The sequence below is a fragment of the Aptenodytes patagonicus genome, chromosome 13, assembly GCF_965638725.1.
Source record: "Aptenodytes patagonicus chromosome 13, bAptPat1.pri.cur, whole genome shotgun sequence".
Classification (NCBI taxonomy): Eukaryota; Metazoa; Chordata; class Aves; order Sphenisciformes; family Spheniscidae; genus Aptenodytes; species Aptenodytes patagonicus.
Window position 1 is genome coordinate 1,182,092 of NC_134961.1, and position 15,492 is coordinate 1,197,583.

At 40.7% G+C, this 15,492-nt stretch overlaps 1 protein-coding gene across 6 annotated transcripts in view; it reads right to left on the reverse strand.

Annotated features, from left to right (window-relative positions):
• CLUAP1 (clusterin associated protein 1) overlaps nucleotides 1-15,492 on the reverse strand; it is a 73,019-nt gene that overhangs the window by 40,786 nt on the left and 16,741 nt on the right. For all 6 annotated transcript variants that reach the window (XR_012996392.1, XR_012996391.1, XM_076350609.1 and 3 more), the window contains 3 exons: nucleotides 9,311-9,394; nucleotides 7,028-7,161; nucleotides 5,707-5,848 (listed from right to left, as the gene is read on the reverse strand). Coding sequence is in view for 4 of the 6 variants with exons in the window: in XM_076350609.1 (XP_076206724.1) it covers nucleotides 5,707-5,848; nucleotides 7,028-7,161; nucleotides 9,311-9,394 (360 nt within the window). In the remaining 2 variants the exon portion in view is untranslated. The remainder of the gene's footprint in view (nucleotides 1-5,706; nucleotides 5,849-7,027; nucleotides 7,162-9,310; nucleotides 9,395-15,492) is intronic.

Here is a 15,492-nt window from a genome sequence, read left to right on the forward strand (position 1 = left end):
CAAAAGGTTTTCCTATAGCTTTTAATGGGAGACAGTATCAATAAAGCACCAGGAGCAGGTATGCACACAACTACTTCAGGGCATTTAGAGGTACATTTGAGAGTCTAGATCTAGTTGCCATGGTATTGGTAGGGGATTACAGATTTTTTGTTTCAGTGGAATGAATGCACACAGCAAAACTTGCATCTTTTCTAACACACTCTTCACATGCCCTCCCACCTTTTCTCTATCTCCATCTTCTCCTTTTGTGTGACCATCATTTCTCAGGCCAGCAATTTCCTCTGTCCTTTTCTCCTGTGCTCCATTGCCCCTACTCTCTCCCTGTGCATTCCCTTCCTCCTCCTCTATTTTTTTCCACATTTCTCCATTATGGGATTTGTGTGTCTCAGTGCACCAATACTGTCATACTTGTATACTGGACTAAATGCCAAAATAGAAGCAATCAACAATTAAGATGCCTGTACTTACTTTTACATCTGACATTCAATATAATTCAGCAACACTGGACCAGGAGTGCTCTCCTGGTACCTACAAAAATGCTACCAAACAGTCATAATTCAAGTGTATATTAGCTGGAAGATTAAAGACTGTAACCAACCGCTTTTCATATTAACCTTCTGTCTGGCTATTTCAGTAAGCAGACACCGCAATGGGAGTGTCTAGATTTAATATTTCAAATGGGATAGCTCAATGCAAAAAGACATGAAAAGCAGCAGAACCAAGGAGTATCTCAGAGTGCAGCAGAACTCAGATATCCCTATTATGCACATACTCAGAATAAAGCATCTGCTTCAGGTATGGAGCTCTGCTAAAAAAACATTAGTTTAATGAAGAGGGGATTTTATTTGGGGAAGGTGGGTTGTAAAGGGAAAGTCACAATACAGTCTGTTTATTTGGCTTTTCCGTGCTTAATCATGATGGACTGCTTACTGATAGTAGTATCATAATGATGAAAAGAAAAACGGTTTAAGCAATCCCAAACCAAAGATAATGACTGAGTGGTTTAGAACATCCTCTTCCACGTGTCCACCACTTCATGGTATTCCTTAGTCGAGATTTCACAGCACCCAGCATAAAAGCAGCCTTAAAAGACCTTAGGAGAAAGTAGCTGAAGAAGTACGTACTTCAGGGATGTCCTCTGAGAAGCACAAGAAAGAATAAGCATATTCTGTCTAGAGAAAAGGCAAATGCTAAAGGATATTGCCAAGTTATTCTGGCATTACACAAGCTAGTTTCAAAAATGCCTTTTTGAACTGTATTACTCTGTGTCGTCCTTTAAAAGAGAGGCATTCATTTATAGTCCATAGAAAATGTCAGCCCCTAAATCTGAAAACTCCTGAAACTTTGATTTTTAGAGCAGCCAAAGTTCTAATAGCTTTCATGTCTAAACATCAGAAACAATTTCATCTTAAAAACAGGATAAAAATTAACGAAGTGTGCTGAATCTTTTTACAAAGTAGAAAAATAAGCACAAATCTTTGAGGAGACACGGCACGTAAATCCCCGCTTCTGCACAGAAATGCAAGAAGATGGATTAATTCCACGAGCAGCACAAGAGAACAGAAACAGAATAAAAGAGGTGGCTGAAAATGAAAAAAGGCTAAGGAAACTGCAAAGACAAAAGACCCTTATTTAAATTCCTCGGACCCGATAATAAGTAGTACATGACAGTTTGTCAGTAAGTGAGAGAAACTCACTCAAAGGAAGAGTCATGTGAGGACTTCTGACATCTCCACAAATGAGAGTTGAAGAATTTCCTATTTTTCATACATTTCAAAGGGCTTCCACATCAAACGGGCAGATGCTGTGCAGGTGGTAATTTCATCATCAATTAACTGTTCAGTTCTGGCAATTCATTCAGTTCAGACTCAACACCGAGCCTAAGTTTCTTTTAACACAGAGAGAGATTTCTCAGTCCAGTGCCTGGCAGGTGACTCCTGCCGATTGCTCTCCAACCACCGCTCCGTATTATTACGGACACTGGGAGGCAAAGGGAACAGGAAGCTCAAGACAACAACAGGAGCTACAGAGTGCTCCTCTCCATGCAACTGTACACCTACCACACGAAAGAACAAACCCAAAAAATCCACACAAACGACCAGCACTGCATTCTGGAGAGGCTGGAGTGCTTCAACTGCTCAATGTCACTTAATTAAAAATTGTGTGCTTGGGTACAATCTTTAAATCACTTTTCTAATTAGGAAATGCACTCTGGCCCAGGTCATTAGCTGTGCAACGTCAGCAGGGTACCAAAACAGCTTCGAGTCTAAGTGCACTAGAGATTAGTCTTGTTATTTAGCAACAGTCTCTCAATCAGAACAAAAATTCCACCTAAAAACATGCACCTAGTCAAGGAAAGGCGTCCAGGAATCCGTCCTCAGTACCGAACAGCACACGGAGTGCTGGATTAATCTAATTACATTGCTGTTGCTTTCTTCTGGCAAGCTATTTAACAAAATACACAGCGATGATAAAAGAATTGACTCTCACTTCTACTACAGAAGATAATTAAGATTTGTTTGGTGGAACAAAAGATAAATCAGCGTTGAAAAAAAATGAACATAATTTTCAGTGTTTTTTGACAGTTGGAGAGAGTGTGTATTAAAATGGATTAAATGTAATTATCCTTGTTACTTTTTCCTCTGTTGATTCTGAAAATGACATGAGATGATAAACTTTAGGACAACATGCAGCATCATTTTGGAGCAAACTGCTTTTTTTTCAAGCATGTAATAAATGACCCACAGTTTTGCTTCACCAACAAGTAGCCAAAGGCGACGAAGCACCACCTGAAAAGCAGATCAAGACTGACAGAAGACGTGAGAGAAATACCTTGGTGTTCCAGGTTGGCAAGAGACTAATCTGAAATGGATTAACCAGTGAGCCATCTTTTTTAAATAAAAAAGTCCCCCCACTGGTTTGGAAATAGGCATGCACCAGCAAGTCCCTTGGTTTAGCTCAAACCCAGATTCTTCATCCTCTTTCAGTTACCAAGTCCTGGAGCCTGATTTTGAGCACTGACATCTCATAATGACTTCAAATAATAGTTTGGACTCCAGCACTCCTGAAAATCTGGCTGTAACAAGACACACACGCGTAGCCGCCTCTTCTACCAAAGCAACAAACAGCTTCTACAACAAAGCAGTCATGGCTACTTGAGTCACTGTATTGCTGCCCAATTGGAGTATTTTTAGATACTCCAATTTGCTGTTCTTGATCCCCATGCTCCTCTCTCCAGTTCTGAAGAACAGCTGTCAAATGTACCTTTTTTTTTCCCCTTTTTATTTTGGTCTTCCCAAACACTCCCTAGTGAAAAGATTTAACAGACTAATATACAGGAAGTGAAATGAAAGGATCTCAGGGTACTTTCAGGGTTAAGCTCAAGCTATAGAACTAGACTCGACAGGTGAACTTCATGCTGGTTTAAGCTAACACAGATTTTTAATTATTTAACAGATACAGGGTTCAGCACAAGCAACTTGATCACTTGAGGTCATAGCTAGAGACACCCAAGTACAGACCACCAGACATGGCAAGAACGCATTCCAAATGCAGAAGACCTGATGGCATTTTGGTTTTAGCATAAAACACATCTTAAAGATGTTTCCAGTTCTGATGCCTGCTAATGCATGCTGCACGTAACAAGTGATAGAAGTGTGCAGAGAAAACCCACATCTTTTTGTCACAAGCTTTTATGCTCTTTAATTCTGCACAATGCTGAAGCATTGTTACCTGCTTATCCTAGTAAATGAAAAGCCAAACCGTATCGGTAGATTTCCAGGTGTCTCACAGAAAGAAAGAGGAAAAGGAAAATAAAAAGTGCTCTCCATATGCTAAGCATGGGAACAGCCCTGAATGACAAAGGCTTTTTCTTCATCTTATTATCTTTTAACAAAAATCCCCTGAAGAGCTGTACGCCAACTCATTACTAACTTCTGTGCATGAATTTATAAACAGTTTCAGGTAACTCAGTTCAAAACATTTCTACTTTTGGTATTAAGTCTCAATGGCATTTGAACAGAAGGGAAAAAAATCAGATTTTAGGCTTCATTTCAAGATTATGATTTAATTGAGGACTTTTTTTTTTGGCCAAAGATATGGGGAAGAACTACAACGTTATAAAACAAGAGACATGAAAATACCAAGCTGACTACAGATCAGAAGTATGTGAAATAACATCTACAGAGACAGTGCTTATAAAAAGGGAGGTTAATGGGAAATTGGTTCACAATGATTAACAAGTTGTCAAAAGCCCATGTTATCTTTTAAAAGACAGGTTATTTTATCCCTCAAGCAAATAATGCAGCAAAATATTTGAGACTTCTCAACAGAATACAGCATGCCTTTTCCTATGTCCAAAAGGTGATGGAAATTACCATATTTTCTCCAGACTGCAGAATGGCCTGAAGCCTGGTTATGAACCCCCCTGTACATGGTACTGTGCGGCTTAGACAGGCAGGAACAGAGTGCAGGCGATCATCACAGGGGAGGCTTCTCGGCACAATCAGTTCTACAGAACGGCAAGGCTTTCTAAAAAGATATCTCACAGATGCAAGAGAGACAGATTATAGGAGAAGGGGGACTATAAAGTTACTGAGCCTTATTTGCAGCCTAAGCGCAGGTCACAAAATTTTACTATAACTAAACACAGGTATGAATACTTTAAAGGAGTAGACTAAAAAACTTGGGGTCAAACTACTTTGTTTTCACATTAGTAGACACATACAGACACGGCAAAAACAAAACATGCAGTCATAGTCAGATAGAAGGAACGTTACGCACAGCTCTCCCATATCTCTGCCAGGAACAAGAGTAAGTTGTGTTGACAAAATAAAACATGATCTGCATGTGAAAGATAGGACGATCCAGAAAGAGGAAGCACTGGTTAACTCAAGGTATAGCACACCCCCCAGTATTAAGGTCCAAGGGGAGATCGTTCACCGAAACATGTGAAGAACAGAGGATACCCTGGGTAATGACTGTGAGAAGGATGAAAAGCCAAACAAGTAAAACGTGAAGCTACAGGAAGCTGAATGAAAGGTCGGCTGAAAGCACTGCGGTCCAATAAACACCCCAAAGAAAAGTATGGAGCAAGACGAGATACAGATGCAGATTATCCAGCAGGATACAAAATAGAGAATCGCACCGAACTGATACAATTCAGCAAGTCAACAGAAAATAGAATTTCTGCCAAACAAAACTGAAGTCTATGTGAGAGAGGATTCCAGCATATCTGATCTTTTCACTGATACTCTTTGCTGTTTTCATTGAAGAGGACTACTGTGAGGAAATTGAAGAGCCTTGTGCTGAGAAACCCTTATACATCAGTTGTTGGCAGACGATAAAAATAAGCGCCTAGTAACTCTTAGCGCATACATTGTATGTAGCAGAAGGAAGATTAGAAATGCTGAAACATTCTTCATGAACAAAAAACATCAACTGAAAACGAGTCAGGGGGAGTCAGAGACTGGAAAGGGGCATCACTACACTGGTTTAACTTCACTAACTCAAAAAATAAAGCTGTACTATCATGCTTGTCCAAGAGCAGTCACACTCACTGCATTGTCAGTAAACCGCCAGTCCCTCAGAGCTGGCTCTACAACTAGTAATGCGCTGCTTCGACAAAGGGATATTAAAACATTTTCTGTTATGAAGCCAAGAACTACAGGATATACAGTCTTGCTGAGCATTTCTAAGCTGTCTTACCTCGAACATCTCTTGCTCTATCCGTCGATGATCATCCAGGAGCTGCTCCATGTAGGTCAGATTACGGAATTTTTCTAGATAACTACTGTATTGTTTCTGCAGTTGCTCCTCAATCTTCTCATACTCGTCCATAAAAGCAGGACTGGAGAGAACAAGCACAAACTACTCAGCGAAATATTGACCTGTACATGCAGAATTCTGAAATAAGCATTTCTGGGTTTGCAGCTATCTTTCCATGTCTACTAAATAAATCTAAAAGGACCTTTTGTTTTTAAGGTTCCGCACTACTTCAGAGACTAAAAGGATAAGACAGAAAACCCCACTAACCTATCCTGCAAAAATTATATACAGCAAAGGACAGGTTTTTGTGTACCCACTGCCATTCCTCTGCAAACAGGCAGACAGGCAGCATGTTGGCCCCTCTGGCAGACGAATTGAAGTTAATTATCCTGCTGTTCCACGACTCCAAAAAACTAGCTTGTAGCATGGCTGGTAAATCACCCACTTTGCTGGAGACTGTGCTGTGTTGTTACAAGCATAACTAGACTTGGCACCAGTAGGTGATGATGTCCTTATACTACAGAGCCAACTGTTGCACCCCAAAGAACTCTACTGCTGTTTGATGCTTCACATCTACCCAATACACTTCCTCCGGAGCGTTACTGATCAAAACAGGTATATGAATCAATGGCATTCCTTCCACCACTCATTTTTGTAATATTTCCTTTTTTTTTTTTTCATATGAGGTCAAAAAAAGAGCATGATCTTGTAGATTGTATAAACCTGCAGTTTAATTAAGGGCAAGAAATCAACCCAAACTGCGAATCCGAACATCTTGATTTTATAGCAGGCTGTATCACTGCCTAGAGGAACCGATCTTAACAAGGGATGCATAATGAACTTTTTTTATTGGTGGCTGAGAACGCTAGAAGCCCCTGGGAACAGAGGGAACGTTTGCACCAGTTGTCATTTTCAGGAGAACTACCTGACACCATCTATGTTTAATGACAAAGGAAAAGAAAAGATATGCTACCTGGCCATTTGGTACAGCTGAAGCAGCAATTAAGCAACCCCACCAGATAATATTCGGCCACTTTTAACAGCCCTGAAATTCTGATTTCAAATACATGGTAATGGAAAAATGAACAATTACAATCCAGACTGGGCATTTCTAGAGAAGAGAATCTCTCCCTTCCACAGGCCATCATCTCAATCTCATTACAGACTTCACTCCTCGCTGCTCTAAGCATTAACAATGCACAGTTCCATCATTTATGCTAACACTCATTTATGCAGTAGATAATCAGTTCATAATCTTTACCGAACACTTTGTAGAGTCTGTAGCCTCTTCTGGCTTCTTTCCAGTTCCAATTTTCGTTTTTCAATCTTGGCTTCCAAATTGGCTTCATCCAGCGCCACGTTGTTCAACATGTCTTTAGTCTTTTGGACTTGCTCCTAAAAGAGAAGGATGGTGAACCATGGCTTGCACTGGAATAATTAGAATTATCTTTCAGATGCTGACCATTCTTCTGTATAATCTCACATCTCAGGTTATCAAATAACTTTATAACTATGAGCTAGAACATAAACTGGCCAGGCAATGAAAATTAAAAAGTTCCTTGTGGCCAGGATAATGAACTAACTGGACATTTACAAATTTAAAATACCTTAATTTTTTTCCCAGACATTCTTAAAAGAAGGAAAAAACCCCACAACTTGCCCTGGGCTTTAACTTTATTTTTCCTTCTCACTGAAAAAGCAGTAAAAGATAGGAAGAAAAGAAGCCTCCTCAAAACAATCTGACAGGATACATAAAGACATCTCTCAACATGTAAGTATCTGAATAAACACAGGTAAGAAATGCATTTATTTCTTGGTACTATTTTAGAGAATTTTAAGGCTTCCATCAATTTTTTTTTTCTTCAAGATAAAAGTCACTTTTATAAAGAACTTACTCTATCTGAATATCTTCATCCTTTTCTAAGTCTTGCTTTATCCATCTTTTCAAAATCTGAGAAGCATCCCGAACATTACAACACGTGCTACAGGAATCAGGAGGGGGAAGTGGGAAAATTCCAGCTTATTAAAATGAGCCGAGTACATTCAGTGTGCTCATGCTCAGGAAACCACGAGCATCTTTTGAATGAGAGAGAGAGAGAGAGAGAGAGAGAGAGAGAGAGAGAGAGAGAGAGAGAGAGAGAGAGAGAGAACCTCACACTTGCCGAAATGCCAGCAGTAACTGTTAGGTGCTGGTCAGCTACAATAGGTCATTTCATTAACCGGTCCAGAACTAAACCAGCTGATCTACGTGTTATTGATATTTCCCAAGAAGCCAACTGCCCTACTATGCTGCTGTTAGTTTATTAGCACTACTGCCTAGAATAGCAATGCATATTAACAACATTCAGAATTCATATAGACTGCGAGTAGGAGCAGAAACATAAGGAAAGATCGCCTGGAGTATCTATTGATTATGCATTGGCTGTTTAAATCTCAAACTCCACTCCTTGTAATTATACAATTGGACTGGATGCAGTTTGCAGCTAAATAACTTATAGCAATCACTAGGATTTAATTAACTACCGTACTTGCACAGTGGCTGTGAGTGTGGCTAATGGTTCAGAAATACAGGAACCCAAGCACTGGAGCAAGGACAGTGTTGCCAAGACTGGGACAGACAAAAGGCCCTCTGAAATGAGAACTGTATCGATGCACTGGCATGGCACTAATTAGCACAGTGCCAGTTCTTCTCACCCCTTGGCCACTACAGCCATCCTGCTTCCACAGCCCAACTTCACAACTCCTGAGGTACCAGCATGTTTTGAGTTACCAAGTGCACCCCTTGCAGCCCTGACTCTGCAAAGTTTACACAGCTTAGACAATGTAGGTGGGGTGTAGATTTCTGTGCTGATTTAGGCAATTTTTATCCCTCCTGTAGAGCTTCTGGGGCTACTACTGAGCTCCTAACAGAGGCAGGGAATATGACTAAAATGTGTTTTCTCCCAAGAGAGAGGCCAAGGGGGGCCAAGTGCAGTTCTTTGATGCATCAACTGGAGGAATGTTTCTGCATATTGAACCAACACAGTTATACAGTGCAACAGTCTGACAGCAGAGCGGGTCTTAACATATTCTCCTAGGTGCTGCTGCTAACATCATTTACCCTTTCTGCTGCAGGCTGTGATTTCTGACTGCCAGCTCACAATCGTCACTGTGCTGACACCTCATTCACTCTGCCAGGAAAGCTATCAGTTTCAATTAACATGCTTGTTCACTTTGAACACAAGACTTCCCAAATAAACCATAAGGATCATCAGTGACCGTATTCATTACCACAACACAAGGAGTCATCACAGACTGATCTCTGCCTTGACGAACTTCTGTTCACACATCTGATGTTACCTAAAGACCAAAGTCTGCATTAGCCATTAACTGAAGTTCAACATTAGCTGTTAACTAACCAGGTGCAGCACTACTTGGTCCAGTCAGCTGAAGGTGATTGTGTGCTTCAGCACTCTTAACCCTAGGCTGTTGATAAAAAGAGCTACGTTCTTCTTGCAGGAGAGGAATGATAATTTTGCAATTAAATAAATATAATTTTGCTTACCAGAACACAGTCAATGGCAATTTTCATCACCTTCTCAGCCTCATTTATCTCCAAAGGTCTGGCGATAGATTCTGTTCTCGCTTCCTATGAAATAAAAATACACCAATATATTTAAACACTACACAAAGGAACTAACATATGCAGAACTGAGGGTGGTCAAGCAACAACGATATGATCATCTGCATAATAAATGGAGTAGGATTTAGTATTTATTCACCAAGGCTCAGATGATTTAAAGAACAGGAGATGATGAAAAAGTCAGTTAAGTGAGACTGAGATTAACACTGAGCAATTCAGGTATCTTTTCAAAACAAGATAAATGCTACCGTTTGAACTGCAAGTATTCTTGAATGCAGATTTTTGGAAACTGCACTGGTTATTACTTGTTGAGCAAGGTATGCAACATAGCACAGAAGATTTCATCATCTTTACAACACGACCCATGAAAACAATAGTGTAGGTAGATGAGCACAGTGTCACAAAAACTGTGGAGCAACAAGCACTATGAACCCATCTAACTCTGCCAGGCAGCTGGGACAGTCAGCAGGTGCCTCCTATGCCCATATGAAAATCAGATGATGCAGATGTATGGGCTTCTCCAATTCTGATAACCAAGTGGTTCAGACTTCTCAAAAAAACCCCAGTGATCCTTATTTAGATCCCAAAGGATGAAAAAGCCTCTTCCACTCTCAGCAGTTTTGGGGACAGATGGGCTTAGGGGTCTTCAGTGTGCACTTGTTTGTATGACGTCTTACAACACTGACCTGGTCATTATATGAAAACTCTGGATTACTTGTTTGCTACTGGGAGGAGAAGAGGGAGAGATTTTTCCAGCTGAATGTCCTTAAAAGTAATCTTATGTTGGCAAACCATTTGGTAACAGGTGGATAAAGATGGAAATAGCATCTCTCTAGAGAACATCTGACTAAGAATCTAAAAATGCTTTATACACATTGCAACAGGCTGTACCCAGCCTACTACAAGATGAATTCTAGAAGCAGATACAATTACTTTGTCAAGTTACCATGCCAGACACCCCAGGTTGCATAGGCAAGTACTAGCAGAGGCAGCCTAGCTCCCTCCCCACCAACTCAAGTTCAGGGAGTTGCATGGTGAACCCAGTCAGGGAGCTCATCCAGCCAACAAATCACCTTTTTGTGCTGAGCTGATCCTCTGCTGGATCAGCTCCCTGAACGAGCCTGCCACACGCTGCACAAGGGCTTTTTTTCTGGCACAAGAAAAGAAGTAGAAGAAATATTATGTTGGGGATAGTGACAGGAGCTACATCTGTTAGTGGCAGTGACAGCTTATGCTGCCTAAAGTGCTTGTCAACAATTCTCTGTCCACACAGAAATACAAGCTCCAAGCAGCAAAAAGTTAATTTGGATGAAAATGAGATACAAAGAGTCTGCACAACACATATTCCTGAATAACCCTACAGGCAGACACTTTTGGAGGAAGACTGGACAAGAATAATGTAGCTCAGTAGCTACTCTGAGAACATTATGCATTTACCAAGCTCAACAAAATGCCTATTTGTTTGTGAAGACTTTGCCTGAACTGCAACGGCAGCCAGGATCAGCCTGGTGAAGGCGCTGCCCTGCCAACTGTACTTGGTTCTTCCGATGGCAACAGTGAGATCTCTGCTACAGAGCAAACATATCTCAAACAAAATAGTTCATCACTCAGCAGGGGGAAGGAAATTATTTTCTTCCTACTTTCAAAAGAGATAAAAGAAACAGCAAGGACCTTCATTTTTAATTATAAACAACTCCCTTACCAATTTCCTTTCGGTAGCCTGGTAAAACACCCACAGAACATGCACAAGGCACTGCAGTGTATGTTGGGTCAGGGTAACTGCTGGGTTTTAGATATACTTCTGAGGATCTACCCTTTTAAGTCGGAATAATTTATACAAGTTTAATGTCTCTTCTTCTTCTGCCTTCCCTCTACTACCCATGGAAGTTTCACGTACAGACCACAGTCTTCGCGCAGAAATCCACATCATTTTCTAGAACAAGGTTCAGTCCTACAGTCACACCTGCTTGGAAAAATGTGTCAGGCCAATGAAGAGTACCGTAAAGGCAGAAATTTGTATTTTCAGACTGCTGAATCGGGCCTAAACTGGAAAAGGAGAACGTCGGGGCATTTAACCTCCTCGCACCCCAACAGACCGAGAGGAGAATCCAAGTGGACCATTACAGCTTCCATTACAGTGGACCATTATATTAATATATAATGGAAATATATTTGAAAAATAAATATATATTGAGGGTATCAAAGCTGTTGACAAATTTTTAATGGATGTTTGTAACAGCTTCCTTGGGTATCCATCACCGGGCCATTTCCTGTTATCCTATGAAAACTCTCAAAGAGAAAACTTATTAAAAATAAGATTTTTATTTTTATTTTAATAATCTTTTCAGGAAAGACCCTGCAACTGGCCATACAGAAGAGGATTAAAAGGAAGGCAGATCACATTAGAAAAATAAATACCCCACAAAGATTATGAAGACATTAGGAAAAACATTTACTTTAAAATACCAGAGTTGGTCAATTTAAACATTGTCAAGCCATTAGCAAATTAAAGAAAATGAATTTAACAAAACCACTTTGACTATCTCTGACTCCCCACGTGAGCAAATAAAGCACATTTTTCCTACAGCCCAACTCACCCTCACTAGTATTTCTTACCCAAAATAAAATATGCAGTAACACGACAACTGAGATTTTTAAAACCTGGCTTTACACAAAGGCTCTTCTGTTCGTGCTTAAATCTGTGGATACAAATAGGCTGTATACTTGAAGGCAAAACCAATTTTCTAAATTTGTCCAAATACCAGGTATTACATTGCCGCTGGCTGTACTCACAATTCCTTGTGCTTGAAAAAAGTGTGCAAATGAAACTGAGCTGAAAAATATGGCCTCGTTCATTTTCTTTTAAAGTAATGTACTCTTTGCAATTAGGTGTACTAATGGGAATACACATTGTAATAAACAAGAGGTTTCCTTTAAATTAACCATTAGAAATAGAGTTCTCAGGAGAGATGAAAAATATAGAAAAAATTATCAAGGCAAGAGGAGGTAAGAAGCAGAACAATTTAGGACTACGCCTGGTAATTACGACTTCAGAAAACAAACATACGCAACCAGAGAGGTATTCATGAACAAGCTGATTGTTTACCACTTACCAGTGCTTCCTGTTCAAAGTGTCCAAGAGCTCCCTGGCTATAGTTTTACATGATAAATACTAATTAAAAATCAGGGAAGCCAAGTGTAAAATTATTTTTGATGAACTAAAGCCGACAATTATTAAAGAAAACACACGAAGGCACACAAGAGACACCATTTTCTGGCATTATTTATCCTCTCTGGTTGGACTCATATTTGGTGCTGCATGGAAGGGCTGAGACTTTAATTCTTCAAGTTTTGAATCTCACTTTGGACAAAGCCAATTGGAAGTACTAACGAATTAGTTGGCTGGTTTACTCTTGAAAACTTCGTTTTCTTTGGAAATGAGAATTTCATTACAAAGTAGGAAAGATTTCTAATCAAAGACTAGCTGACTGCCCAATCAAGCAGAACAGAGCACAGCCTGACAGGACGTTCCCCACAGGACATGGAAGGTTAGCATTGAAGCCAGTGCTGCCCAAATTGCACCAGTTTTGGCATCAAAAGCAAAGATACATTTCCTTAGAGCAAAACTGTACTGCAGTCATTTCAGGAAATAACACTGGTCTTAAAGCCTTCAAAACTCCATCTGTCTAAAGAATTTACTCGTCTCAAATCTGCATCCCCGCTGAGCGATGGTCCCCTGGGTCAAACACCAGCGAGGGAGAAGGCCACAGCAGATCTTCAGAGCAGAAGCTCAAGGTTCTGTCCACAGGAATCAGATCAGCAGCCAGCCTTCTGGAAGAGGCAATGAGCTGCGGTTCTGGCTGTTTGCTGCAGCAACCACCTCTTGGTGGAGAAGTCAGCCTGACACAGGACCACAAGTTACCATTATTCTCGCAACACTCAGGTTAGTGTCACAGTACAGCTTCTCTCTCCCAAAAGATAACGAAGCAACTGGTTCATCTAACCAGGAGTTCTACCTCGCGCAGCAAAAAAGCATCCTGTAGGATACAAATACAGATAGAAACCTTACCAAACCCTCTTGCAGCTTCACTGCCAAACAGCCAGCTAAACATAAAAAGGCTGGCTGAAATATAAAATACAGAAAAGCAGCACAGGACTTGCCTTTCCTGTCACTAAAGACCTGTTCCACAAAGCTCTGCAGCCTTACGTTTCCTGGATGTGGAAACACGCAGATCTCTCTGCCCCTCCAGGATAATTAGGGAATACCTACCTTTTATTGAAAGTAGAGTCCCTTTTAGGGTATGTGCACAATCTCCAAAATACATGCTAACATGCAGGTGACTCCACTGCCTGAACAAATGTGTTCACTGTCATCTTCCAGGTATGCCCTAAGTCCTATATTATATTTGCCTACCCTCTTCAAATGTCTTGGACGCCCTCGAATATCTGAAATGATACTAGATGCCTATATTTAGGCACCTGTATTGCAGATGAAAAAAAACACAGTACGGCTTTGTCATCTTCCTGAATAAAAACAAACAAACAAACAAAAAAGCACAGTACGGCTTTTGTCATCTTCCTGAATAAAACACCCCAAAAAACAACTCGCCACCAACAACAAACAACCCCGAAACAAAACAAAAAAAACAGATAAAAGTTCCTGAAAGTTTGGATTTCAGCCCACTTCCATGTCAAATATAAGACAAGAAATATTCTATACCAACAATTAAAATTGTTGAGAAGGTAAGACAAAATTCTCCAAAAGCATCAAGAATTAGCAGTAAACACTACAGAGGGAACCGGGATGTTGTCAAGTATCGTACAGACTCCACAGACCAAGCACTGGCAGGGGGTCAAGATACAGCTCCTAGCATCTTCTGACCTTAGGAGCAAACTGGTAACAGCAAACAGCGCTTCCTAGGTACATTGTACCTTTCCATTGCGTGCAAGGTGTTACAATCTGATTCAGAATCCTTATACAAAGGATAATGTTGTGAGTCCACTCTGGAATCTAGAAGCACTTTCACGGATTCAGGTGTAGCTTGGCTCACTTAGCTTAAATGTCAGACCTAGAATGGGAAATAGCTGTACTATCGCTTGGCCTTCTACTGAAACCTGAAGAGCTCTGAAAGTCAGTCGACTGTCAAGGTAGTAGCAGTGATGCTAGCACTTCTCTATATGTGGAGGTTCCTGCAAAGTGAACTAAGGTGCAAATTTTGAGTGCACTTGCTACTTTGCATTGTCTTACTAAGCAAATATGTTAATGTGCAAGAGGTAATCCATTCAACTTCATAGAATCATAGAATGGTTTGGGTTGGAAGGGACCTCTAAAGGTCATCTAGTCCAACCCCCCTGCCGTGGGCAGGGACATCTTCAACTAGAGCAGGTTGCTCAGAGCCCCGTCCAACCTGACCTTGAACGTTTCCAGGGATGGGGCATCCACCACCTCTCTGGGCAACCTGTGCCGGTGCTTCACCACCCTCAGCGTAAAACATTTCTTCCTTGTATCTAGTCTGAAACTTCATTACACCCCTGTGGATACTCCTGTCTCCCTGGGTGCTGTAGTGTTAACGTGGAACACTGAAGCCATCCTAAATTGACACACTCCCTTTGCCTCACAGTAATGTCACCATGCAGAAAGCCAAATGCGCTTACTAGCCACCAAAAGTGGGGGCAGGAGGATGCTACCATCTCTGCAAATGCACCCCACCACTTCCCTTACTGAGAATTTTCCCCCAGGAGCTTTATACTTGGTTAACAGTGAAGAGCCACTATTGCAAAATCCATTCTGCAAATATGCCCAGTGAAGCATTTTCAACTGGTAATGGTTTTCCGTCGTTATACATCAAAAACTGATAAACCAGTTTCCTGCATGCTTGATGTGCATCCATTTATCCATACATATCTTCTGAACTGCAGTAAGAAACCAAGGCAAGTAATTAAGCATGACCAGCACACAAGTCACTCACGATAAATGTGGTGTAATATACACACATATCGACGTGCTTAAGGTCTAGCAGAGGTTTCTGAACACCTTTTTTTTTTGTGATAAGGACCAGAATCAAAGCTTTTTTTTAACACACTGGTCTTGCACCAAACATTTT